Source organism: Phalacrocorax aristotelis, chromosome 8 (assembly GCF_949628215.1).
Source record: "Phalacrocorax aristotelis chromosome 8, bGulAri2.1, whole genome shotgun sequence".
Classification (NCBI taxonomy): Eukaryota; Metazoa; Chordata; class Aves; order Suliformes; family Phalacrocoracidae; genus Phalacrocorax; species Phalacrocorax aristotelis.
The window spans coordinates 3,159,280-3,183,382 of record NC_134283.1 but is presented as its reverse complement, the minus strand read 5'-3'; the positions used below and the strand labels follow the sequence as shown (position 1 = coordinate 3,183,382).

The 24,103-nt window shown below is 60.7% G+C and overlaps 2 protein-coding genes across 6 annotated transcripts in view; one reads left to right on the top strand and one right to left on the bottom strand.

Moving 5' to 3' along the window:
* Positions 1-476: 476 nt before the first annotated feature.
* GINS2 (GINS complex subunit 2) lies at positions 477-8,148 on the top strand. The gene is made up of 5 exons (XM_075101227.1): positions 477-873; positions 2,047-2,161; positions 3,072-3,171; positions 4,244-4,370; positions 4,753-8,148. Exons 1-5 carry the CDS (start codon positions 529-531, stop codon positions 4,876-4,878), a joined length of 813 nt encoding a protein of 270 aa, XP_074957328.1. The 5' UTR covers positions 477-528; the 3' UTR covers positions 4,879-8,148.
* Positions 8,110-24,103, bottom strand: part of GSE1 (Gse1 coiled-coil protein) — a 103,223-nt gene continuing 87,229 nt past the window's right edge. For 4 of the 5 annotated variants that reach the window (XM_075101222.1, XM_075101226.1, XM_075101225.1 and 1 more), the window contains 15 exons: positions 22,866-23,084; positions 18,435-18,634; positions 16,711-16,892; positions 16,367-16,564; positions 15,917-16,108; positions 15,481-15,803; positions 14,700-15,024; positions 12,713-13,293; positions 11,933-12,045; positions 11,461-11,731; positions 11,197-11,319; positions 10,688-11,059; positions 9,905-10,180; positions 9,351-9,454; positions 8,110-8,619 (listed from right to left, as the gene is read on the bottom strand). In XM_075101222.1, the coding sequence (XP_074957323.1) occupies positions 8,485-8,619; positions 9,351-9,454; positions 9,905-10,180; positions 10,688-11,059; positions 11,197-11,319; positions 11,461-11,731; positions 11,933-12,045; positions 12,713-13,293; positions 14,700-15,024; positions 15,481-15,803; positions 15,917-16,108; positions 16,367-16,564; positions 16,711-16,892; positions 18,435-18,634; positions 22,866-23,084 (3,614 nt within the window). In that variant the 3' untranslated portion in view covers positions 8,110-8,484. The remainder of the gene's footprint in view (positions 8,620-9,350; positions 9,455-9,904; positions 10,181-10,687; positions 11,060-11,196; positions 11,320-11,460; positions 11,732-11,932; positions 12,046-12,712; positions 13,294-14,699; positions 15,025-15,480; positions 15,804-15,916; positions 16,109-16,366; positions 16,565-16,710; positions 16,893-18,434; positions 18,635-22,865; positions 23,085-24,103) is intronic. The other variant, XM_075101223.1, reaches the window with a different exon arrangement.

Below are 24,103 nucleotides of genomic sequence, written 5' to 3'. Positions count from 1 at the left end.
GATGGATGGATGGATGGATGACGGGCTGATGGATGGAGAGAAGGGATGGATGGAGGGAAGGGATGGATGGGTGACGGTGGGTGCCTCAGCATGGGTGGGCGCATAGAGACAACTGCACGGACAGACGGATGGCTAGCACTGCTCCATGTGGAGCAGGGACGGTGCACAGGTGGGGCTGGGCCGCGCCAGGGTCCCCCGGGCCCGGGGCAGGCCCCGAGAACCCCCCCACCCGTCCACCCCCGCAACCCACGGCCCCGGGGTCCCCGCGCGCGTCCCCGCAGGGAGCTGCCCCTCCCGGCCGCCAGGAGGCGCCGGTGGGCGCCGCGCACATGCGCAGAGGACGGGTGTGCTGGGGCGACGGCGGAGCCCGGCAACAAGTGCTGAGCGTTGATTGGTCGAGTGCCCCCGGGGGGACATCGTGATTGGTCCCTCTGCGACCTCCGGACACCGCCCTCCGCCGGGCCTGCCCGCGGGGGCCACCGCCGGAGAGCGGCGCCACACACAGAGCCAATCAGAAAAGGGTGCGCCATGATAACCAATGGCCGGACAGCGCCGCTCGTAGGGAACCAGTCAGAGTGCTCCGAGCTGGCCCAGACCCCGCCCCCACGCCGAGACCGCGAAAACGCGCCTGGCGCCGGGAAGCGGGGCCCTGTGGGCGGAGCCTCGCCGCAGCGCAGCCAATGGGGAGGGCGGGCCCGGGCCCGGGCCCGATGCCGGTTCCGGTTCCGGTTCCGGTCCCGGTCCCGGTTCGGTGCCGGCCCGGCTCCACCCGTCGCCGCCATCATGGAGCCGGCTGAGGCGGAGTTCCTGGCTGAGAAGGAGCTGGTGACGATCGTGCCCAACTTCAGCCTCGACCGGATCCACCTCATCGGGGTCGGCGGGACCGAGGGGCGGCGACAGGCCCGGGGGGGGTCTGGGGGACGGGGTCTGGGTGGCTCGGGGAGCCTGGGGACAGGGTGTGGGGGTCAAGAGCTGGGGGTCTGGGGGGCCAGAGCCTGGGGAGAGCGAGGACAGGGTTTGGGGACTGGTGGACACGGCCTGGGGATCGTCAGGGGCTCTAGGAGATCAAGGGCTGGGCCTGGGGGGTGTGGGGGCTTGGGGACTGGGTTTGAGGCTCAGGAGCTGGGGGATCAGGCCTGGGAGGCTCGGGGACGCGGCCTGGGGAGGGCCTGGGGGGCTTCGGGACAGGGTTTGGGAGTCTTGGCCTGGGGGCCTTGGGGACACGGCCTGGGGGGTCAAGGGCTCTAGGAAATCTAGGTCAGTGCCTGGGGGGCTTAGGGACAGTGTTTGGGGGTCAAGAGCTGGGGGTCTTGGGGGCCAGAGCCTGGGGAGATTGAGGACAGGGTCTGGGGGGCTTATGGATAGGCCTCGGGGCAGGGGGGATTGGGATCGAGGGGCAAGAGCTGGGGAGATTGGGGGATTGGGGCTAAGGGGGTTGGGGATGGGCTGGAGCGTTTGGGATTGGGGAGGGGGTCTGGGGGGTGTGGGGATGGAGCAGGAGGGCTCGGGGGTCCAGCAGGATGGATGGGGGACAGGGGCAGAGAGGGGAAGCAGGCTGGGAGGGGGCAGGGCAGCCCCCCAGGAGGTTTCGGAGGGGGCAGCGCTGTCCCCTACCTCTCCATTGCCTTTGTCCCGCGCAGCTGAGCCTTGGTTGAGGGCTGGAGGGGGGTGAAGGGCTGCCCACTGAGCCCCAGCTCTGGCAGCGCCAGTGGTGCGAGCTGTGCTCCTCCGACAGCACCTTGGCCTGAGCCTGGGCAGCTGCGTTTCCAGGAGAGATGTAATTTCTGGCTACAACTTCTGTGAAATGCTTTGAAATAGAAAATGCATTGGAGACGTTAGTTATTACTTCTCAAGGGAGAGGAGAAGTCTGAGAGCAAGCATTATGGAAACGAGAGGAGAAAATTCAGATGCTATTTGACTTGGGCTTTTCAAAATCCCCTGGAAGCTCATGCTCTCTAGAGATGGCCGAGGCCAAATTAGCAGATGAGTACTGCAGTGTCTCAGCCCTCGCTGCTGCCTGACTCTCGTCTTCAATTCGTCTTCCAGGGAGATCTGGGTCCTTTCAATCCCGGCTTGCCGGTGGAAGTGCCTGTCTGGTTGGCCATTAATCTGAAGCAGAGGCAGAAGTGTCGGCTGATTCCTCCAGAATGGATGGACGTTGGTAAGGATGGCGGCGTCGGCCCTGGGCTTCAGAGGGCACAGGAGAAACATGAAATTAAAAAAAAAAAAAGATCTCTGGTTTTTACCATTAGTGGGAAGCTTAATTCAACAAACACAAAATAACTCTGAGAGAAGGATTTAATGTTCCACCACGGTAATTCTTTATATTTACAGGAGATGTAATCTTCCCAGTTAAGTCAGGTATTTAACTTCTCTTCCTCTGAGGAGGAGGAAGGACGAGGGTTAGATTGAATCCCCAGCCCTGACATTTGTCTTCAGCAGCGGCTGCTGGCCCTTCTAAGCAGCACTTGCATCTCTTGCAAGGCTTGTTCAGCAAGAGCTTTGGGCAACTCGGATGACACTCTGTGAGGAGGGAGACCTTGGAGAGCATATATTTATGTTGATCGCTGGTTCATTCGCTCTGTGGAATCGTTTTCCTCAAGGGCATAGGAAATGGGAGGTCATCTCACTGTAAAAAGTGAGAATCACGACATCCTCCCTTTTGTCATCTCAAAGGGAATGGAGAGGGAGAAGAAGTAAACACTAATGGAGCTGCAGTAAGAGGGAGACCCGCACCAAGCCTTCCTGCTTTATTCATTCAAGGCCATAAACACTAATTAGCGCGAGTGCTTTGTGAGTGAAGGGACCGTCTCCCAACAGGCGACCGGTTTGGGGATCAAGGTGGTGTAGATCCAGCCTCCCGGCGTGGTGTGCTAAGCACAGCTTCGATGTCCCTCTCAGCATCCTTGTGTGCTTCGTTGCGGAAACGTTTTCTCTGTCCGCACATTGATTCAAGCTTGGACGTAGAGCTTGTCCTCCAGAAATAGCACATGGGTTTTCCTAGGGGGTAAAAAATGTGCCTGGAGTGTTGAGAGTCTGGCGATGCCTGACCATTCCTGGTTGTGTTTTAGAAAAACTGGAGGAAATCCGGGACCAGGAACGTAAAGAGGACACCTTCACTCCAATGCCCAGTCCCTATTATATGGAACTTACAAAGCTGCTGTTGAACTAGTAAGTAGGAAACGTATTGTAACAGTTTCCGCCAGAGTACATGCTTGCATAGACAATTTTTCAAGCTTTCATTGGCAGCAACCCCAGAGGGCGGTGGGAAAGTGAGAGTTAATGGAGGTTTATTTCACGGCGTGCCAAGATCTCGTTGCAGCAGTTTTCTCATGGTAACTTTGCATTTCAGTAACTTGGGGATTGCTTGTTCTGCGGCCTGATAATTGGGGCTGTGCCGCTTTATTGAGCAGCAGCTAAGCGTAGAGGCCTTGAGGATCAGCAACACGTTCCATGGCTGCAATCTGTTCAGCAGCCTAAACCCTCCAGGCTTCTTCCTTGGCTCTCCTTCAGGAGAAAAGCTCCTCTTCCCTCGGCCTGAGAAGCAGGAGACCAGGGATATTCCGAGTCTGAACTCCTGCCTGCTGAGGCATTTCACTTGTGAAATGTGCTGGCTGGTATTTTTCTCAGCACGGACTCTTCTGACTTTAAGCCCTCGATTACGGCAGGGCGGTCATTTAAGTGCTGGCTTTTCCTCTGGAGATGATGCTCTTGGCATGCGGCTCCTTCCCTCACGCTAGAATAACCGTGATAGCTCTGTCCATGTGAATTGATCTGATCTCTCAAGGTCCTTATGGCAGCACTGAATTGCCTTAATGGGAGGATGTGGCACAACTCGTACAGTCCTTTCAACTTCATACTCTCTGATAGAGCCACGAGAGCACAGAGCCGGGGCTCTAATCGCAGCCGCGTCCTTTCAATTCCCTGGCTGCCTGTGACTTTGGCCGGGTTATTGGCCCTCTGTGTACCTCATACCAGCTGGGCAATTAAAGAGCAGAAGGATTCTAGCGAGAACCAGATGCTGCATCAAAGCTGAGCATTCCTGGGTAAATAAACTATCCCAAAAATCCCAGCAGCAGAAGTACCACGCTGGATTTTAATGTTGAGTTGCAGGTTTTTTTCTCTATAGCAAACTGCTCTGCTTATGCCTCAGAGGGCTGAAGAACTGCCAACATTACTTAAGCCGGTGACATAACATACGAGTCCCTTGCAGCCTGTTCTGATCCACTCTCTCCTCCTCTAGCGCCTCAGACAACATCCCCAAAGCCGATGAGATTCGAACGCTGGTGAAGGATACCTGGGACACCCGGATAGCCAAGCTGCGGCTGTCTGCGGACAGCTTCGTCAGGCAGCAGGAGGCTCACGCCAAGGTGCGGCGGGGACACGCGGGGAGAGGCTTGCCAGCTCTGTGCTGGGAGGATTCCAGATGCCGTGTGATTGCGTGGGCTTGTGACTGATGAGAGCTGCTCGTGAAAATGCTGGTTGGGGCATGTTTTTCCTGGGTTGTGAGTACGTCAGTTGGGAACTAAAGCCATATGCTGAAAACCTCGCTTTATGGGCTGGTTGCAGCTCCCTGTGCATTGTGGAAATAGTGCTCTGGTTGCTTATGTGCTTCTCTTGACCGGGGGTGGCATCTGGGCCAGTCCCTTGTGTCACCGAAGGGAAAACGTGTGCTGCAGAGCTGCTTCCCAAGTTCCTTGTCCCCTGCTGCGGTAGGGCCGGTTCCCCACGTTCTGCTCTTTTCTCTTTTAGCTGGATAACTTAACCTTGATGGAGATCAACACGACGGGGACTTTCCTTACTCAAGCCTTAGATCACATGTACAAGCTCCGGACTAACCTTCAGCCTGGCGAGAGTGCCCACTCCCAGGATTTCTGAGGTACTAGCCACGCTAGCCCTCAAACCTCCCAGGAGAGGGCAGTGGAAGGGAGCAGGCTCTGCTCCTCACCCCTGGACCTTCATCTGGCCAGCCTCCGCCTCCCTGCACCAATCTCCCGAAGCCGCGAGAGCCGGCAGCCTCGTGGCAGGCCGGGAATCGGTCCAGAGCTGCCGATGGCACGGGAGCATCCCTGCACGGTAGCTCCTACGCGCTCCCTCTTTGCGAAGGTGGGCCTCCCTCTCGGGTTCAGAGATCTGCTTGGTGCAGGTGGTGGCTTGCCAGCACCAGGCTCTTGTCTAATGATGTCAGGCGGATCTCTCTGCCCTGGAGAGTCTGGGTGTACTTCATAGAGGGAACTTCTGAGGGCAGCACGGGCCACACACTGGCTTGAAAGCAATAAATTTATAGGCGGTGCTTTGCCATGAATTTTTCTCAGAGCCTTGAAAAGGGAGATGTGCCGGCAATGAGAGGTGTCTGCTACTCTGCTGGGGAGATCAGCTGGGAAGCAGATCCATCTGCTCTTTGGAGAAGGACAAAAGAAAATGGCTTTTCCTCTCCAAAGCCAGGCTGTCTTGTAATATCATACATCTGCCTCTTTTTTTATCTGAAACTGTGTATAAAAATATTAAAAAAAAATAATTGCAGCTGAATGAACAGCATCAAATTAGCCCCTGTGTTTTGTTGCACGCTGCGCATCAAGCGTACGTGGGTTAAACAATGCTCGGAAAAACCCGCAGCTCTCCTCCTTTGGCTCTGGCCCCGTTCCCCTGCGGCAGACCGACAGGCGAGGGCAGGATCCTCGCCGGCGTCGGGCTGCGTTGATGGCAGATGTAACGATTACGGGCGAGGGGGAAGCGCCGGCTCGAACCCAAGGGTGGCAAGCCGCGAGCGGTGCCCTTCCCGGAGCATCTGGGCCAGCCTCCGCGCAGCTCCTGCCTGCCATCTGTGCCCTGCCTGCCTCGGCCGCTTCCTCCGGCGCTGCCCGCAGGCGAAGGGCTCTGCCAAGGGGGCGACGGCAGGAGCTGCCCCCCGGGGAGGCTGGGGGATGCTCGGAGCGGGGCTGCTTTCCCATCGCCGCTGGGGGAGAAAGAATCCTTTGCCATCATTGTGGAAGAGTTTATTTTTTCTTGGGTGTTTTCAGAAATTACAGCAATATATTCATAAATACCTAATTACTACATTCAACAAATAATATATTACATTACAATTAATTCAAACAAGTACACTTAGAACATGTTTAGGGTTTTTCTCCTTTTTTGGGTTTTTGTTTTCTTTCACAGCATCTAAACTGCCCCCAGCGGGCTCTGCCTTGCCTTCCCATCCTCATAGCCCTCCCAGGCTCTGGCGTAGCTGCTCGAGCGATTCCACGGGGGGGTACGTGCAGACGTGACCGCTCGCCACAGCCCCGGCAGGAATAAATCTGAGAATAGGTCCAAAATTCCCAATTACGGGCTGGTGAGGGCAGGGGGGAAAAGTCTCAGTGCGGGAGCTGCTACAAAGCGAGGCTACATCCCAGCCAGGCTCCTGCCCACGGCCTCACCGTGGCGCGGCGGCGGTGAGGGATAAATTGCGGATGATTTTTCCATCCCCAGCTTCTTCCCCCACCCCCACAGCACATGGGAAGGGGAAAAAGCGAGTCGAGCAGCGAGCGTATTTTGCCGTGTTAAAATTCATTGTGAAGCCCGGAGTTGGCAGCGGCTAGGCCAGAGGCTGGCGATGCAATTGGGGATTTAAAAAAGATTAAACTAATTTCTGTCACAAGGGCATTTTGCTTTTTAATCTTGCATGGCTTTTTTTTTTTTTTTTTTTTTTTTTTTTTTTTTTTGGTGAAGCCAATGGGAGACCGGGGAGCGGGGAAGGGGTTGTAGGGGGGGTTAATGCTTTCTTTGCGAGTGCAACAAGGGAATTTAAAGCAGAAAGCAGAGGTCACCTTTTCCCATAGACGTGAGCTTGTCTCGTGGTGAACTAAAAAAAAAAATTAATAAATAATTTAAAATTTAAAGGGGGAAAAAAAAAAAAAGAGAGCCTCCCTGGGGAGTCGGAGCGGGCGGTGATTAGAAAGTGGCTACAAAGGGCAGCGCGTGGGGCCAAGCCTGAACCCAGGCCCGGCGCTGCCATCGCGCTTCACCGCGGCGGTGCCGGCAGCGAGCCGCAGGCAGCTCCTGCCCGCCGGCGGGCACGAGGTACGGGCAGGAAGAGCTCCACACGGCTTGTCCCCTTCGTGCCACCAGCCCCGTGCTGCCTGCGGGCAAACCCCGGCTCCCCCTGCCCCAACTGCCTTAGCACCCCTCTGATTGTCTCGGTAGTTTGGGGGGGTTGGGGGGACAAGGAGACCCCAGTGCCACCCGTCCCCAAACCCTCCAGCCCTCTCGGCGCAATTGCTTTTATATTTTTAATTTGGAGCCCGCGCAAGGCTGAGAAACTGCCCGGCACCGCAACACCCACAGCTGCCCAGAGGGACCAGAAAAAGACCCAGAAACCAAAGAAAAAGGGTAAAAAGGAAAAAAAAAACAACACAACCCGGGAGGTTGAGGGTGGTGGAAGGGCTCAGCTCTGGGTTCCTGAGGGACTGGCGGTGCGACAGCACCTGCCCCGTTGGAAAAGGGGATTCATTTTTCCTGTTTTTAAGGTTGTGGTTTTTTTTAAACAATTCAATATCTTTTCTGTCCTGACCAGCAGCAGTACAAACACTAAAAGCAAGTTAATCCTTTTGCCAAAAAAAAAAACAAAAAAAAAAAACAAAAAAGGAAATAAAAAAGGGGAGGGGGAAGGAAAAAAAGGCAAAAAAAAAAGCAGAAACGTATTAAAAAAAAAGGCAAGCTTTTTATAACAATAATTAAAGTAATAAAAACATACAAAACTTTTTTTTTTTTAATATATATACACAGTACAAGGCTGAAGCACCTTTTTTTTTTTTGACTCTTAAATCACAAAACCACGGCGACTGGCTCCGATAAGGTAACGCCGCCGGGTGCCCACCGCCGGCGCGTGTCTGTGCCCCTTCCCCGCCAAACAGGAACAAAAAGGTACCTTCAACCAGTTTATTGACTTTATTGTTTTATAGCGAAGTGCATTTCCAGTGGAAAGCCCCGGGGTTGGGGTGGGGGGGAGGCTCCCGGTGCCGTGCCGGGAAGGCGGGGGGGGCTTGGCAGCTGCCGGCCGGCCATCCCGCACCCAGCCCCGCGGGGCTCCTCCGGCTTTAGTGTTGTCGGTGGAGTCTTTAACTGTAATTCTTTTTTTTTTTTTTTAAAAAAAAAAACCAAAACCAACAGAAATTGAGCACTATAAAGTGTGGGTGGGTGGAGGGGGGGGCTGCAGCGCCCTGTCCCCCCCGGGAGGAGAGCCCGAGCTGGGCTGGCGGTTGCTTGCAGAGGGCCGGTGGCGCGGGAGGGGACGGGACGGGGGTCTGCTCGCCGTCGGGTGGGCTCCCGGCTCCCGTGCTCCTTTGCTTCATGCATGGCACATTCTCCGTTTATTTTTTTTATTTTTTTTTTTTAAATTTTATTTTTTTAGCTTCAAACCTCCCAGTGAAAAATATTAAATATTCAAGGTAATAAAATAGATTATTATTTCTAGACTATATGTTCGGCCTAGCCCAAGGAGCGTCACCTGGGATACCCCTTGAAATAACCCCTAGACCACTGCATTGCAGGCAAGGCAAGGCACTTCCGCAGGTGATCCAGCTCGGCTTGCAGGCGCTCGCGCTCCGAGACCATCTTCTGCTTCTGGGTCCTTAATTCCTGCAGGCAGCCAAGGGGAAAGACACGGTCAGGGCAGGCAGGCTGCCTCCGGGCCAGCGGTGCAGGGACGGGATCCCTCGTGTGGGGGCTGGGGGCCCTCGTGGGGGGCTGGGAGCCCTCGTGAGGTGATGGGATCCCTCGTGGCGGGGCTGGGATCCCTCGTGAAGTGATGGGGTCTGTCGTTATGGGAGGCTGGGATCACTTGTGGGGTGCTGGGATCCCTCATGAAGTGCTGGGGTCCCTTATGGGGGGGCTGGTGTCCCTCGTGGGGTGCTGGGATCCCTTGTAGGGTGTTGGTATCCCTTGTGGGGGGCTGGGATCCCTTATGGGGGGCTGGTATCCCTTGTGGGGTGCTGGGATCTCTCGTGGGGTGTTGGGATCCCTTGGGGAGGGGCTGGGATCCCTCATGAAGTGCTGGGGACCCTCATGGGGGGCTGGGATCCCTCGTGGGGTGCTGGCATCCCCTTGTGAGGTGATGGGATCCCTCATGGGGGGCTGGGATCCCTCGTGGGAGGCTGGGATCCCTCGTGATGTGATGGGATCCCTCGTGATGTGATGGGATCCCTCATGGGAGGCTGGGGTCCCTCATGGGGTGCTGGGCTCGCCTGGGTGCCCGACGGGGGCTGCGGGGTGCCTGCGCGGGGGCACGGAGGGGGGACACCGCAGGTGCACGGGCGCGCTTCGGGAGGCCTGGTTGCCCGGCAGAGGCCGGGCGCCCCGTCCCCACTCACCGCCATGCTGTGCGAAAGCTGCTCTGCCGTCAGGCTCAGGCTGTAGTGCTGGGCCTCCAGCCGCCGGCACTGGGTCTGCAGCACTTGGCGCTCCAGGTTTTGCTCTGCAAAGCCCAAAGGAGAGCGAGGGTGGGGTGAGTGCCAGCCCCTCCGGCTCCGTGCACGCCGCAGGACCATGCCCGAGCACCACGGTGCCACCGCAGACGACGCCAGCCCCGCGCTAGGCTCTGCGCAGCCGGTGACGAAGGCTCCAGCGCCCCAGAGCATCCCTGGTGCCTGCGCTGCCCGCGGGGAACCTCCAGGTCCCACTGGGAGGGCGCTGGGCACCCGTGTATACATTAATTTTTCACATATACATCAATTTTCACCAGCGCCTCTTGCTTTTATGCCACTCCTGCAGTGCTGGGAAGCCACCAGTGCTTCCCCAGCCTGTCTGAGCGGGAGCTGGAGATGCCTGGTCAGGGCACAGAGTGGTTCTGCCCAGGGGAAACTGAGGCACGACACGGGGGTTTACCCTCCCAGCCCCTGCCCTGACCCCCGCCCCCATCCCCTACCTTCTATATGTTCCTGGTAAGCTTCAAAAATTGCCTCGATCCCTTGCCACTTGGGCCTGGGGTAGTCTTCCTCCTCTTCCTCCTCCTCCTCTTCCTCTTCCTCAGAGGCCGAGTCGTGGGGCAGCGGGGGCAGCGCCCGGTGGGGCAGCGGCCCCTCGGCCGTGCCGTTGTGCGGGGGGGCGGCCAGGCGGCTGGACGCCTGCAGCTCAGGGATGTTGTAGTGGATGGAGGCGTCGAGCTTGTGGTTCTGCTCTGCCGTCAGCGCCGCCGTTCCCCCTACGGGCACCGAGCGTCAGCCCCTCTGCCCACTCCCCGCATCCCTGCCTGCTCCCCGTGTCCCCCACCCGCTCCCTGCATCCCCTGCCTGCTCCCTGCACCCCCTGCCTGGTCCCTGCATCCCCTGCCTGCTCCTCGTGTCCCTACCCCAGCGCTGCCCTCCCTGAGGCTGCACTGAGACATACACTCCCCTCAAGGTATTAATTTCCACCCCCCAGAGCCCATCTCTGGGAGGGGCTGCAGCATCTCGTGTGGGTTTTCATGCACTGGAGTAAACTTTATTTTCCTCCCTCATTGAAATGAAGACGTTTGGGGGGAATGGAGCCTTATTATCCCAGCACCCTATATTTATCTTCATCGCTAAGCCCCTGGGATGCTCCAGCAACAAGCTTGCCAGTGGGTTTTGTGCCCTCAGTGGTGCCAAACCCCAGCGGGGTGGGGTACGAGGGTGGGTCTCCCACCCCACAGGGATGCTACCCAGCCTGCTCTCTGCTTCCCTGCCGGTACCTTTGTGCTTCTGCAACGCCTTCTGGGTGGATTGCAGTACCGACTCGTGGAACTGGTGGGCAAACTCCTCGGCGATGAAGGGCTCCCAAGGTTTGCTCTTGCCGTTCATGCTGTGGGACAGCGGCACCGGGATGTCCTTGGGCAGCGGACCCCTGACGTAGCTGAGGATGCTCAGCGCCTTCTTCCCGGGGTGCCCATCGCTCAGCCGGGGCTTTTCCACCGGTGCAGCAGCCGACTCCTTAGCCCTTGGTAGCTCCTGGGGTCTCAGCTGGTCTAACCTGCTGGGTTCTACCGTCTTCTGTGCCTCCGGCACGGAGATGGCGATGCCCACGGGTTTATCTGGATCCAGCAGGAGCGGCGGCACCGGTGGCTCTTTGGGCAGAGGAGGAGCAGAGTCGGCCGCCGTCAGGGCTCCGTGTCCCCCACAGGGCAAAGCCGTACCCCCTGTCGCGCCGGGCAGGGGATGCTCCCGGCCATCCAAGAGCCAGGGAAGGAGCAGGGGCACTCACCGGCGGCGGGGCCGCTGGGGCTGTCCCGCGGGGAGCTCTTCACCACCACGGCAGCCGGCGTAGTCTTCTGCTTCATGGCCTGGAGCATCTCCACCAGCTTCTCCTTGTCTGCGGCATGGGAAGCTGAGGTTTAGTGTAGCCTCTGCTCAGCAGAGCAAGGTCACGGACCCAGGCGGGACCCCTCCCTGGCACCCCCCAAACCAGGGAGCAGGGACTCCCCCGAGCCAGGGCCGGCCCCGAGCATGCACGGGGCATGGCTGTTACCTTTCCTCTTCTCGGCACTGATGTGCGTGAGGTTGAAGATGGTGAGGAAGCGCTTCTTCTCCTCGAAGTTGGGGCTGTTGTTCATCTCGTCGGGGCTGTAGCGGGTGGAGAGCGGGAGGCGCGGGGAGGGCGTGCGGCGCTTGTTCTGCACCGTCGGTGGCGAAGGGCTCCTCTCCCGCAGCATCCGCCGCCGCTTGCGCCGCTTCTGGCTCAGCAATTCCTCCTTCTGCTGCTGCGTGGTGAGGCCGAAGAGCTGCAGGAACTCCAGCTTCTGGGGCGCCGAGGGTGAGAGCAGAGCACGGTCACCCCCAGACCGCTCCCCATCCCCATCCTCATCCTCATCCCTGACCCCCTGGTGCCTGTGCAGCCGGCTGGGGACGGCGGCTGCACCGGAGCACTGGGAGCTGGTGCCCGAGGAGGGGCTGCTCCCCAGGGGGACAGGGGGACAGGGAATGGCGAGTGCCGGCTGTACCTCGGAGGACGTGTCCAGCTTCAGCGGGGGCTGCTCGGCCACGCAGCGGAGATGGGCCCGCACCTCCTCCTCGTCGCTGTCGTCGCAGGAGTCGTCCAGGTCGTAGTAGTAACCTGGGGATGGAGAGAGGCTGGCGTGAGACTGGGGAGACCGTGGGGACCCCGTGGGGACTCCAGAGACCTTCTGGGACCCCAGGGAATATGCTGGGGCCCTGGGGAACCCGCTGGGACCTCGCTGGGGACAGGGTGCTGGTGCAGCGAGGCGGGATGCTGGGAAGCAGTGGGGGCCCAGTGTGGGTCCCAGCAGGGCAGGGGGTGTAACCCAACAGAGCCCTGTCGCTGCTCTGCCAGCCGTGGGACCCTGGAGGCTGTCACCCACCCCAGCATCCCTGCTCAGCAGCACTTCGGGATGGGTGGCAAGAGCTCAACAGGCGGGTTAATGGGCCATGGCCAGGGGGAGGCTGCGGCTGAGCCCCCATCCCCACTGGAGGGGGGATGGCAACGCCTGTTGCCCCCCCTCAAGTGCTCCATCTCCTCACCGCTGTTCTTATCCCCGCTCGCGCAGTCCCATTAATATTTAAAGCCCTCTTATTAGCCTCAGTTCATCATTTATTAATTGGGCATGTCTAGAGTGGAGGATTTACCGAGCCACTCGGCTTGCGGTAGCGTTTCCATTGCGGGCTGCCGGCATCCCCGGGAGACCCACCAGCCACCCCCAGCACCGCCAGCTCCCGGTGCTGGTGGTGGGGGTCCCCAGCGCGGTGCAAACCCGGCATCTCACCTTTCTCGCGGGCCTCCCGCCGCCGGCGCTCCTCCAGGTCGAGTTTGCTGACCAGCCTGCGGTGCTGCTGCACGAACTCGTCGTAGATGTACATGGGGTCCTGGGCGCGGGGTTGGGGGGGCCGGTAGGGTGAACTGGGCTTGCTGGCCTCGGTGAAGGGGGCGGCTGGGGGTCTTTGCTGGCTCAGGATGCTCTGTGTGGACTTCTCCAACTCAGCTAGGAATGGGGCGTGGGTGAAGCCCCCGTGTTCCGGGGCGCCGGGCTCCCGTCCCGGGGGGTATTTCTCCAGAGCATCCCTCTTCCTTGCCCCCTCCTCCAGCTTCTCAGGGCAGAAGACCCTCTCCACCTTCACCAGTGGGATGCCCTGACGGCTGGGCTCGAAAGGGGCCGGGTGGCCATGGAGAGCGTGGGGCTCGGGGAGGCGCCGGGGGGGCTCGGGGGGGCTCTCCATCAGCGAGACGGGGTTCCAGAGGGACGTGGTGACGGGGTGGTGCTGGGGCTTGGGGGAGATGAGGGGTGGGGGCCCACCGAAGTGCTGCGCCGGCTCCCGGCTGCTTGGCTCGTGGCGGCTCGATCCCGACCTGCGGGGAGGGGAGAGGACCAGAGAGGTGAGGGACTGCAACATCGTCAGAGAGCCGGCCGCACCCCAGCAGCGGACTGCTTTTGGGGGAGAAATGCGCTAGTTAGGACCACCCGGAGGGATTTGTGCGCGTGGGGCTGCCACGCTCATCCCCTCCTGTGCCAGGAGGGACAGGGGGGCAGAGTTAAGGCTGCCTCCAGGCGGCTTGAGCAGGGATGTGGCCGCATCCCCGGGGCGCTGGGCAGCGGACCCCAGCCTCAGCCCCCCTGGCTGCCCACCATGGGGACAATAGAGCCACCGGTCCTGGCACAGCCCTGCTCTCCCCACAGCAAAGGCAGCATCTCACTGCAACCCTCCTCCAACAGCCGGGGATGGAGCCAGCCCGTTAGCAGGATAAATATTTCATGTGCCCAAGCTGTGCATTTAACGCTTTTCCGCTCCAGCGCCCTGGACCTCCGTGCGCGAAGCAGCGAGTTCAGCTCAGCGCCGCCATCCGCTGCCCCGGCACGGTGTCACTGCCAGTGGGAAGTGTCACCTGCCCTGCCGGGGATCGGTTTCTCTCCCTCCTGGCTGGATGTGGGCAGCGCCAGGATGGGGATGGGATGAGAATGGGGATGGGGTATCCCCCAGCTGCAGGTGTTTCAGGGTGACCTCTCCCTCCCCTCTCTGGTTTGGGGTGGGAGGAGCGGACAGGGAAGGACGCCTGCAGCGGGCACTCGCCTTTGTGCCTCCCTACGATCTGCTCCTTATTATCCTCGATGAGCCGCGCTAATCCCCTGGATACCCAAAAGTAACAAAGGGAGCTGGCAGCAGAGCCGGCTGGATGAGCCCACACTGCTTAAGCACTCAGCAATGGGGGTGAGCAAGCCCCCGACAATCAGGGGGTGCATGCACGCTCCTCTGCCCCACCAAACCACCTGGGTTTGGGGTGGGTGCCCCCCTAAAACGGGGCATCCCACCGCCTGGGTCCGCTGCGTGGTGGGGAGCTGCAATTAGCAGTGCCGGGTGCCTGGGCAGCACCTGGCCGCTCGCCGCTGGCCCCCCGCTGCTGGCCCCCCGCCACCTCCCAGGCTCGTCGCCTGCCGCCGCGCAGATGTCGGGCACCGGCAATGCCCGGCGCTGCCAGCGCAGCCGGCCCGGCTGGCACTGCGCGACAGGGACCTGCTGGCACCGGCCGAGCGCAGCGGCTTCTGCTCCCAGGGACGTGCAAGAAGTGAGGGGCACGGCTATGGGATGCTGGCTACCTAACGGGGGGCTGGAGCCAGCTAACGGGGGTGCAAAGCCACAGGGCAATGGGGGAAAACCCTATAGGTATTATAGCAGGGATGGCTGCGACGTGGGAAAAATGCAACTTTAGGTTTATAGGGGGAAGCTCCATCCCCGGATCGGGGCTGGCAGCATCCCTACCTGGGGTGCTCGGGCCGATGCTCGGGCTCAGGCTGGCTCGGGGTGCGCCCCATGTCGAGGTGCTGCTCCAGCACTTGTTGCCGAAACTCTGAGACTTGGGACTGCCGATCTTCCTTCTCCTGGCGCAGTCGGCGCTGTCGTGCCAGCCACTTCTCCTCCTCGTTGGTGCGGTGGATGAGCAGCGCCGTGGCCGCGCTGCTCCCCGGCAGCGGGAACACGTTGTGGTTGGGGATGAGGCTGGGCACGGGGTGATGGGAGGCCGGCGGCGGGTGCAGCGGGTGCTGGATGGGCTTCGGAGTTGGCAACACCGAGTCCTTGAGTTTCTCTGGGTTGGAAAGGGGGTGCCAGAGAGTCAGGGCACGGAAAGGGAGGGCTACCCATGTCCATCTGTTGGCTATCAGGGCATTTTGGGGTGTGCAGGGCCCCCCTCCTCCCCAAGCATCTCTGTGGGTGGGAGGCACCCGGAGCTGTGGGGCAGCCGCCAGCCAGAGCCCGGCGCTGCCTGCTCGCTGCCAGCCCAGCTGCCAGGCGTGCCGCGGCACCGGGCGCATTGCCGCCACGGACCGAGTCAGATGGCACAGGCACCGCGCTGCCTCTCCGACAGCCGCGGCAGCTGGGCTTTTGGCAACGCGAGCTGGCAGCCGGGAGAGCCCAGCTCCATCCCGAGCCACCTCCCGGGGCCACCAACCCCCTTGGCTTTGCCATCTGGAGGGGAAAGGAAACCATGGCAAGCTGTGCCCAAGGCGGCAGCCCTCCCAAGTGTCACCTGTGGGGATGCTACCTGGTCTGCCGGGCACCAGTGGCTCCACCGGCTTGCTCCGCTCCTCGGCTGGGTGCCCCCGCAGTCCGTGCAGCTCGGCCACGGGGAGGAAGGGCCCTTCCATGGCTTTAACCATGCTCAGCTCCTTCTCCCGGGCACGCTCCCGCTGCCTCTCCAGCTCCCGTTCGCGCTCCTTCTCCCGCTCCCGCTCCAGCTCCTTCTCACGTTCCCGCTCCCGTTCCCGCTCCTTCTCCCGCTCCCGGTCGGCTTCTCGCTCCCGCTCCTTCTCCCGCTCCCGCTCCCGCTCCCGCTCCCTCTGCCGCAGCTCCTCGTCCATTTGCAGCCTGCAAAGAAAAGCCAAAAAAAAAGAAAAACCACCCCAAATGACCCCAGACGCCTGTTAGCATCCCCTGGGGTGCCCTGTCTGTCCCCATCCCCGGCCATCGTCCCCCCATACCTCTCAGCGGTGAGGCTGGAGATGCGCTCGGACTGCAGGGCGGAGAGGGAGGAGTGCGAGAGCTCGGGGGGGTACCGTACCCCCGAGAGGTGCAGGTGCATGGCTGAGGGGTGCAGGGGCGGCAGCGAACCCGGCGCCGGCAGCGGGTAGAAGGGGGACCGCAGCGCCGACAGGCAGTACGACTCGTCCATCCTGGGGAGACGGGGATGCTCAGTGGCTTGTGCTGCTCAAGGGGGAAAAGAAACCCCCAATTCCCCTCCCTAGGAGCGACCCCAGGCTGGATGGGGGCTGCATTCTGCTGGGAGAGGGGTTTGGAGTGCCCCAAAATGCCCCCAGCACAGCCCAACCATCCTCCCCAGACCAAGCTCCCACCTCCCCTGTCCACAAGGCTCATCCTCCGGCCGCCAGCATCCCCTGAGGACCCCCAGGCCCGAGCTCGGCGATGCCCACCTGAAGGCGGGGTGCGGGAAGGGGTGATGCGTCAGGTAGCTGGGATGGTAGTAAGCGGCGGCGGCGGCTGGATCCAGGCCGAGGGGCGGCAGGGAGGACATGCGGAGGTCCTCGGCGGTGTGGTAGGGACGGAAGCTGCGCAGGTAATCCTCGGTGACGGCGCTGGGAGGCACCACGTGGTGGACCGGCCGCTGCAAGCTGGTGGGGAGCAGGGAGATGGTCACCATGCCACCCTGTCCCCTGGGGGAGATGTCACCCCCCCCCCGGGATGCTCCCTGGGACCAGACCGCGCATGGGACACCCGTGTCCTGCAACCCGCCCCCATCCACTGCCACTGGACTCACTTGAGAGGTGGGAAGCGAGAGTCCTGGACCACGGAGCTGGGGGGCAGCCCGAAGGAGTAGGGTGTCCCCAGGAGGTGGGAGGGCACAGTGGGGCCCCCTGCTTTCTCCTGCACAAGGGGGGGCTCTGAGATGAGGCGCTCACGGCCGCTGCTGCTGCTGCTGCCTCGTGACCCTGCTTCTTGCTGGAAGGCAAAGAACCGGGTGTTAAGGGATGGCGGGGACCCCATGAAGGATGGGGGGGCCCTGCTGTCTCCCCACCCCAAGACCCTCGGTGGGTCCCCAGCGTGCCCATGGGGTCCGTGGCTGGCACCGGTACCCAGGGGAGGATGCATCTGCCGGAGCATCCTCCTGCGTGCAGGCTGTCAAAGGGCGGGCTGGAGGGGTGTGAGGGTCTGGGCGGGGCTACTCCAGGGGGCACCAGCAGGACAGGGGGTCCTGAAGCGAGGGCAGTGCTGATGGCAGGACACATTACCTCCCTGGAGGTTTACAGGCCGCTTTGTTCTTCAGAGCTATTAATCATCCAGAGGGGATACAGACACGGCCGGTGGAAATCCAGCAGGGCTTTGCTAACAGCCATAAAACGGGGGTCAGCCCGGCATCCCCCCAGCCCCACGGACAGGCCAGCATCAGCACCCCTGCCCCGCCATGGGGTCTCACCCGTCTCCCATCAACTCCCCATCCCCGGTGCCAGGATGAAGGTCGCTCCCTCCTCACGCCTGCGCTGGCTGGGGAGGGACCCCTGGCAAGGGGAGACCCATTGGTGTGACAAGGGACCCCACAGGGTCTGGTAATTACGGGGTGACCTCCGGCAAGCCAAGGTTGGGTTTAAAAATGGTTATTTTTCATGGCATCTTCCCATTCAGTGGCTATAGGAAGAGGATGGCGGCGGCCCCCCACATCCCCCCCACTGTGCAGCCCCTCCCCATCCAGTCCCAGCACCCAGACCCTCCGGGCAGGTCGCAGGTTCCCGGCCATCAGGGGACAGTCCCAAGGTCACCTCGGCCAGCACAAAGGGCATCCCCCCGTCCCCCCACCGCCTCCGCCGCCTGCATTAAGGCTTATTGTGCGTGCCAGGCTCTGCTCTAATTACCTCCCCGTCTCGGGGGGCATCACGCTGCGAGCGCGGCTCTGCCAGACAATAACCCACGCTCGGTTAACCCCCATGCTGCGGGGGTCACTGGGGAGGGGGGTGACTTCGGGGGTGGGGGGGGCACGGGACACGGGGGTGGGGAGCACCTGGACACCCCACACACCCCTCCGAGTGCCCGGAGATCGTTCAATTTATTTTTCTCCCTCCGCCCTCGGCGTTTCTCATCCCCTCCCATCGCCTCGCCGCTTTGTGGTTTAATTAGTCTTTCCAAGTGGCATAATCCCCCCGGGAATCTGCTTGTAGCGTGCAGAGGAGAGGAGAACCACTAACGATGCTTCTTAATTAGCCAACACCCCCCCCCCCCTTTCTTCTTTGCACTTCCCTCTGGATGGCAGCCTGGCGACGATGGCAGCCCGGGGACGGTGGCAGGCTGGGGACGGTGGCAGCCCAGGGACGTGGCGGGGAGGAGAAGGGACAAAATGGGGGGGGGCAGCCCCATGGTCCCTTGGGAGCAGCGTGGCGGTGCGGCTCCTGGCACCTCGGACCTCGGTTGGCACAATCAGTGCCGTGCAAGGAATCCCACACCCTCCATCCTTTGCCGGGGTCACCGGGCACCCCGCAAACACGGCCGTACCTGTCTGCCCTCGCTCCTCCAGACCCCATTGACCGTCTTTGTGGGGGCGATGGTGACGACGGGCGGCGTGCTGGGCACGCTGTGCCCCCCCGGGGGCACGATGATGGGGCCCATGGGGCCGCGCTTGGGCGTGCTGGCGGGGGAGCTGTGGTTGGTGGCCGGCGAGGAGACTGGGGATGACTCGCTGCTTATCGAGGACCCTGAGAAATTAAAATCAGCGGGGAAAACGATTAACCGGCTGAAAATGTGCCCCCCGCCCAAACAAGATGAAGCCATCCCACACCATCCCCAGTGGGATGCCCTGCTGCAGGGACCAGGAATGGAGCGTGGGGATGCGCATAGGGCGGTCGGCATCCCTTTGGCCCTCAGGCTGGGCCCCCATCCTCCCATCCCAGGGGATCCCGGGGAGCCCTGTCCCAAGGGAGGTCCCCCCCAATGCTAAAAGTCTCTGCCCCACACAGTGGGACAGGCACCCTCTTGCTTCTATCTAATAGGGACTGCCAACTCCCCAGCCTCCCATAAATCCCTTTATGGGCACAGCAAGCCCTGCCCACGCCCTGGCACGAGCAACACCGATGCGATGCCAGCCCTGGGCAGCCACGTATTCTCAAGCTGAACCCACAGGCTCCTTAATCCGGCTGCAAAAGTCGCCGCGCACAAGCCAGGGCACTCGGAGATGCTGGGATGAAGGAGTCACTCCCGGTAACCCTCGGGCAAGGCTTTGGCTTTATTTGCATAATACATCTGTATTTTAAATTATACCCACCCCGGGGATGCTGGCGATATTTGCAAAGGAAAAATAAAAATGGAATTAAAGCAGAAAGTGCAATGTAGGGAGAAAAAGCAGAACTGGAGCAGAAAGACAAATTCAACGTTAACTAGGGCACACGGCGGCCGGCATCTGCTCCTGTGGCACATCACCCGCTCCTAAACCCCACCCAGGCAGCTCGGGGGGCTCCAACCCCCCGAAACCCTCCTCCCACCAGCCCAGAGTCTGGGCTGAGGGAAGGCTTCCAACACGCCGTCAGGGACCGGCTACTGGCTGCCGAGGGGTGGCCTGTGGTCACCACAGGATGCCAGCCGAGAGGTGACGATGCTCCCCCATCACGGCACTGAGCCTGGCACCGAGAGAGGCCTTGGCTCCCCTGAGCGTGCAAGCCAGCTCCTCTCCCTGCAAGTGTGCAAGCTGGCTCCCCTGAGCGTGCAAGCCACATCCCTGAGCGTGCAAGCCGGCTCCTCAGCCTGCAAGTGTGCAAGCTGGCTCCCCTGAGTGTGCAAGCTGGCTCCCCTGAGCGTGCAAGCCAGCTCCGCGCCCTGCAAGCGTGCAAGCTGGCTCCCCTGAGTCTGCAAGCTGGCTCCCCTGAGCGTGCAAGCCAGCTCCTCGCCCTGCAAGTGTGCAAGCTGGCTCCCCTGAGCGTGCAAGCCACATCCCTGAGCGTGCAAGCCGGCTCCTCAGCCTGCAAGTGTGCAAGCTGGCTCCCCTGAGTGTGCAAGCTGGCTCCCCTGAGCGTGCAAGCCAGCTCCGTGCCCTGCAAGCGTGCAAGCTGGCTCCCCTGAGTCTGCAAGCTGGCTCCCCTGAGTGTGCAAGCCAGCTCCTTGCCCTGCAAGCGTGCAAGCTGGCTCCCCTGAGTCTGCAAGCTGGCTCCCCTGAGCGTGCAAGCCAGCTCCTCGCCCTGCAAGTGTGCAAGCTGGCTCCCCTGAGTGTGCAAGGCGGCTCCTCGCCCTGCAAGTGTGCAAGCTGGCACCCCTGAGCATGGAAGGCAGCTTCCCTGAGTGTGCAAGCAGCTCCTAACCCTGCAAGCGTGCAATTTGGCTCCTGTGTGTGAAAGCCGGCTCCTTACCCTGTAAGTGTGCAAGCTGCCTCCTCACCCTGCAAGTGTGTCATTTGCCTCCCCTGAGTGTGCAAGGCGGCTCCTCGCCCTGCAAGCATGCAGCTCGGCTCCCGAGCGTGCAAGCCAGCCCCTTGCCCTCTAAGCGTACAAGCTAGCTCCCCGAAGCGTGCAGGCTGGCTCCTTGCCACCCATCTCCACCCCCCTCCAAACGCCCCACGCGCTCCTCACCACGCTTACCGCCAGGGTAACGCTGGGAGGGGGCTGGGAACACCGCAGGGATGCAGGAGCATCCCCAGGCCCCGGGAAGGATGCTCGGCGGAGCAGAGAGGCCAAGCAGGGCCGCCCGCTGCCGGCCGCCCTGCCTTATTAATTATTCCCGAGTCGCTCCGAATCGCTTTCATTTCAAGAGCGGCAAGACTCGGGGAAAGAGAAAGGCCGCCCGCGACAAAGGAAGACGCCGATACGGATTTGACACCCACTGAAGTCTATCTTGTCAGCGCAAGGCCAACAACAATTAGCAGCCTAATCCCCTCTGAGCTGGGAAGCCATTACTCACCACGCGATAGCGTTAACAATCAATACCATCACAATGAGCCCGGCAATTAATGAAGCTAAAGTCTTACTTCAGAACCTTAATTCTCGCTGTGTGGCTTTAAACGGGAGGGTTTGTGATCGTTATAATTAACTGGTGGTATTCAGCCAGGAGTTAGTCAATGAAACTAATCTGGATTGGAGATGACAAGAGGCACAATGTGATGGTGTCACCTTTGTTTTCTGACCTCCTGCTTTCCGCTCGGCGATAGCAGATTAGCAGCCCAGGCTGACAGGCAAATGTAATTAACAGCTGAGACCCTGAAGGAGGAAGGGGGGGTGGAATAGAAAGGAAGGCAGTGGGGGGAATAAAACCCACCCTGCAGACAGCCCTGGGTAGGAGCCCCCGGCCAGGCGATGGCTTCGGTGGCTTCTTGGGGTTTTGCTGGGGTGGAGTCAGTCAGGAGGAGACCCTTCAGCTGGGTGGGACAGCCCTACCTACGGACGCCCCAGCCACGGCACAACTGCCGGTCCATAAAGCTGGTTAGAAAGACACCGATCCCAGATGGCATCACCCCATCGGCTGCATCCGCCACGGCTGAGCATCTCCCATCGTGGGAAGGGCGGGGGGTGAGGATCTGGGGGCAAAGCAATTCATTTCCCTGGGGGGTAAAAACCATGGTGTGGAGAGAAACACCCTTCCCGACATGCACCCAAATCCACGCCTATTAGAAACCTCTGGGATAAGCCACTTTGGGCACCCAGATGGACAAGGACAGGGTTTTTTTGCAAACTAACTATGCGGTAATTAAGGGGAAATCCAAAGGGACTGCGGCTTCTTCTCTCCAGCGCCACAAAACCCATGCCAAAACCCACTGACATCCCTTCAGATGGGCTGAGCAGCGCAGCGGGAGCACGAGCCATGGGGTGCAGGGGGAAGAAAAGGCAAAATAACCCCCCCCCAAACCCAATCAAATGCCCTGAAGGAAGCCGATGGGCTCCAGAGCAGGCAGCTGGGGAGAGCCTGGAGCTCGCAGAGAGGCTGAAGCATCACTGACACCTGGTCCCCTCCATGTCACGGGCCCCTGGCATCACCACATGCTTCCTCGGGAGCAGCCGATGCCGGAGGCTTTGGGTCACGGCCGTGCAGGGGCATTTCACAGCTGGCGCTTGCAAAAAGGGTCTTCCAAAAAAGAGCCTTGCAAAAGGGGTCTTGCAAAAAGGGCCTTGCAAAAAGAGTCTTCCAAGAAGGATCTTGCAAAAAGGGTCTTCCAAAAAGTCCTTGCAAACAGGACTTTGCAAAAAAAACATCTCCTAAAGGGTCGGGCATCCTCCCCAGGGACCAAAGCGCCTGGGCAGTGGGCAACGACCCAACGGGGAGCACCCACCAATGGAAATACCAGGGATAAATACTAGTTCGTTGCAAACGGATGATACCAGCAGACTCCTAGTGAAACGCTTTGCTGCCTAGGGACAGGCTGCCTCCCCCTGCACATGCAGGACAGCCCCAGTGATTCCTGTAAGACCACAGGGTGGCGGGGACCTTGGAGTGCTCCGGCACCACAGCACCTCACAGCCCCCCTCACAAGCTGCACCCCCGCACCCGAGCAGAGATTGGGGGGTGCAATGGAGGATTTCGTGGCCAGGCCACCACAGGGCGACGAGGGATGGGGACACCCCGGGAGCACCTAAATTTGCTGTTTAGCCAGGCAATTCAGCTGAGGAAGGGAGTTGAGGAGCTTCCAGAAAAAAACCAGCATTTCGGTGAAGCATAGCAGGAAGGAGCGGGGCTGGGGGGGCAGGGAGGGAGGGAGAGGGGCCCCCCCCCCCCGCCACGCTGCACTCTCCCAGACTTTCTCCCAGGGTACAGCAAGTGATACGGCATTTGGATTACTCCGGCTGAATTGAATTTCTAAAATGCCCCCTCGAGACATGACGCCGAGGAAAGATGTTAGCTCAGGAAATGGCGAGAAAACACCATCCGCCAGCTCCTGGGTGGCAAAGCAGAAAGGCCCTGATGCTCAGCATCGCCCCGGCCCTTGTCCCCATCCCCATCCCTGTCCCCTACCTCTGGGCTCCTCGGCTTGCTTGGCGAGCTTGCGGAGAGCAGCGGCGAAGCTGGAGGAAGGTGCTGCCTGGACGGACAAAGTGCTGCTGGCTGCCGGGCTGCCATTGGGGACGATGGAGCCGTTGAGCGGCGAGGGGGTGAGGGGGCTGACGGTGGCAGTGGTGCGGGTGGCGGTGGAGAGCATTCCTAGGGACGGCGACTTCGGCTCATGGCTCATGCCTGCAAACAAGAGCAGCCCACGTTAAACAGGGACACAGAGGTGGCAGCGGGGAGAGCGGACCCCCAAATCCCCCGGGGAGAAGGAACAACCCCCAGGACAAGCAAGACCTTCCCTCTAGTTTATCCCCCCCACCCCAAAACGCACCCCGAGCCCATGCAATGGGGGGGAGCGAGCAAGTGGGCACGAGCTTATCTAACAAAGCGAGTGTGCCCGGGCTGCTCGCCTGCGGAAAACAAGGCTACGCGTGGGCCAGCAGTGGCTGCCGGCGTCCCACGGCCCCGCTGATCCCACAGCCTGGGCTGCTCCCAGATAACAGCACGGGGCGGCTTGGTGAAGCCCCACAAGGAGGGAGAAGGGTGTTTTGGCGGACACACAGGGACTTCAGCGTCCTGATGGAGGCCATGGGGAGTGGGGCAGCCCCCTGACTCACACGGTGCTGCCAAAACCCAAAGCACCACCGCTGCACCCCTAATTGCTACCATTGCACCCCCAAAACCCTGCCACTGAACCCTCAAACCCCCAATATTTCATCCCTGGGTCCCCAGCACTGCAACCCCAAATCTCCACCACTGCATCTTTGAATTCTCACCATCGCACCCCCAAATCCCCATCATGGCACCCCCAGCCCACCACCACTGCACCTTCAAATCCGCACCATGGCATCCCCAAGTCCCCATCGTCGCACCCCAAAGCACGGAGCAGCTATAGGGCACGGTGGCCTCTAAGGGTGGGGGTGGGGGTGCTGCTGAGCAGGAGGGTGCAGCCCACCCTGTGCCCCCCACCCCGGCTGTCACGGCTGGCTGCTCCAGGGCTCTCTACCTCCCAAAATAGCAACTGCTGATGTCAAGGTCCTTAAAATAGACTTCCAAACCAGCAGCTTCATTAACACCAGCCTAAAATTAGCCCAGTTCCCTGGTGGGCAGGCGGGTGGGGGGCCGAGGGGCAGCCCCCCAGCTTGCAGCAGGGCTGGAGGAAACTCGAGGCACCGGCGATGCCGGAGACCCCGGAGCATCCCGCG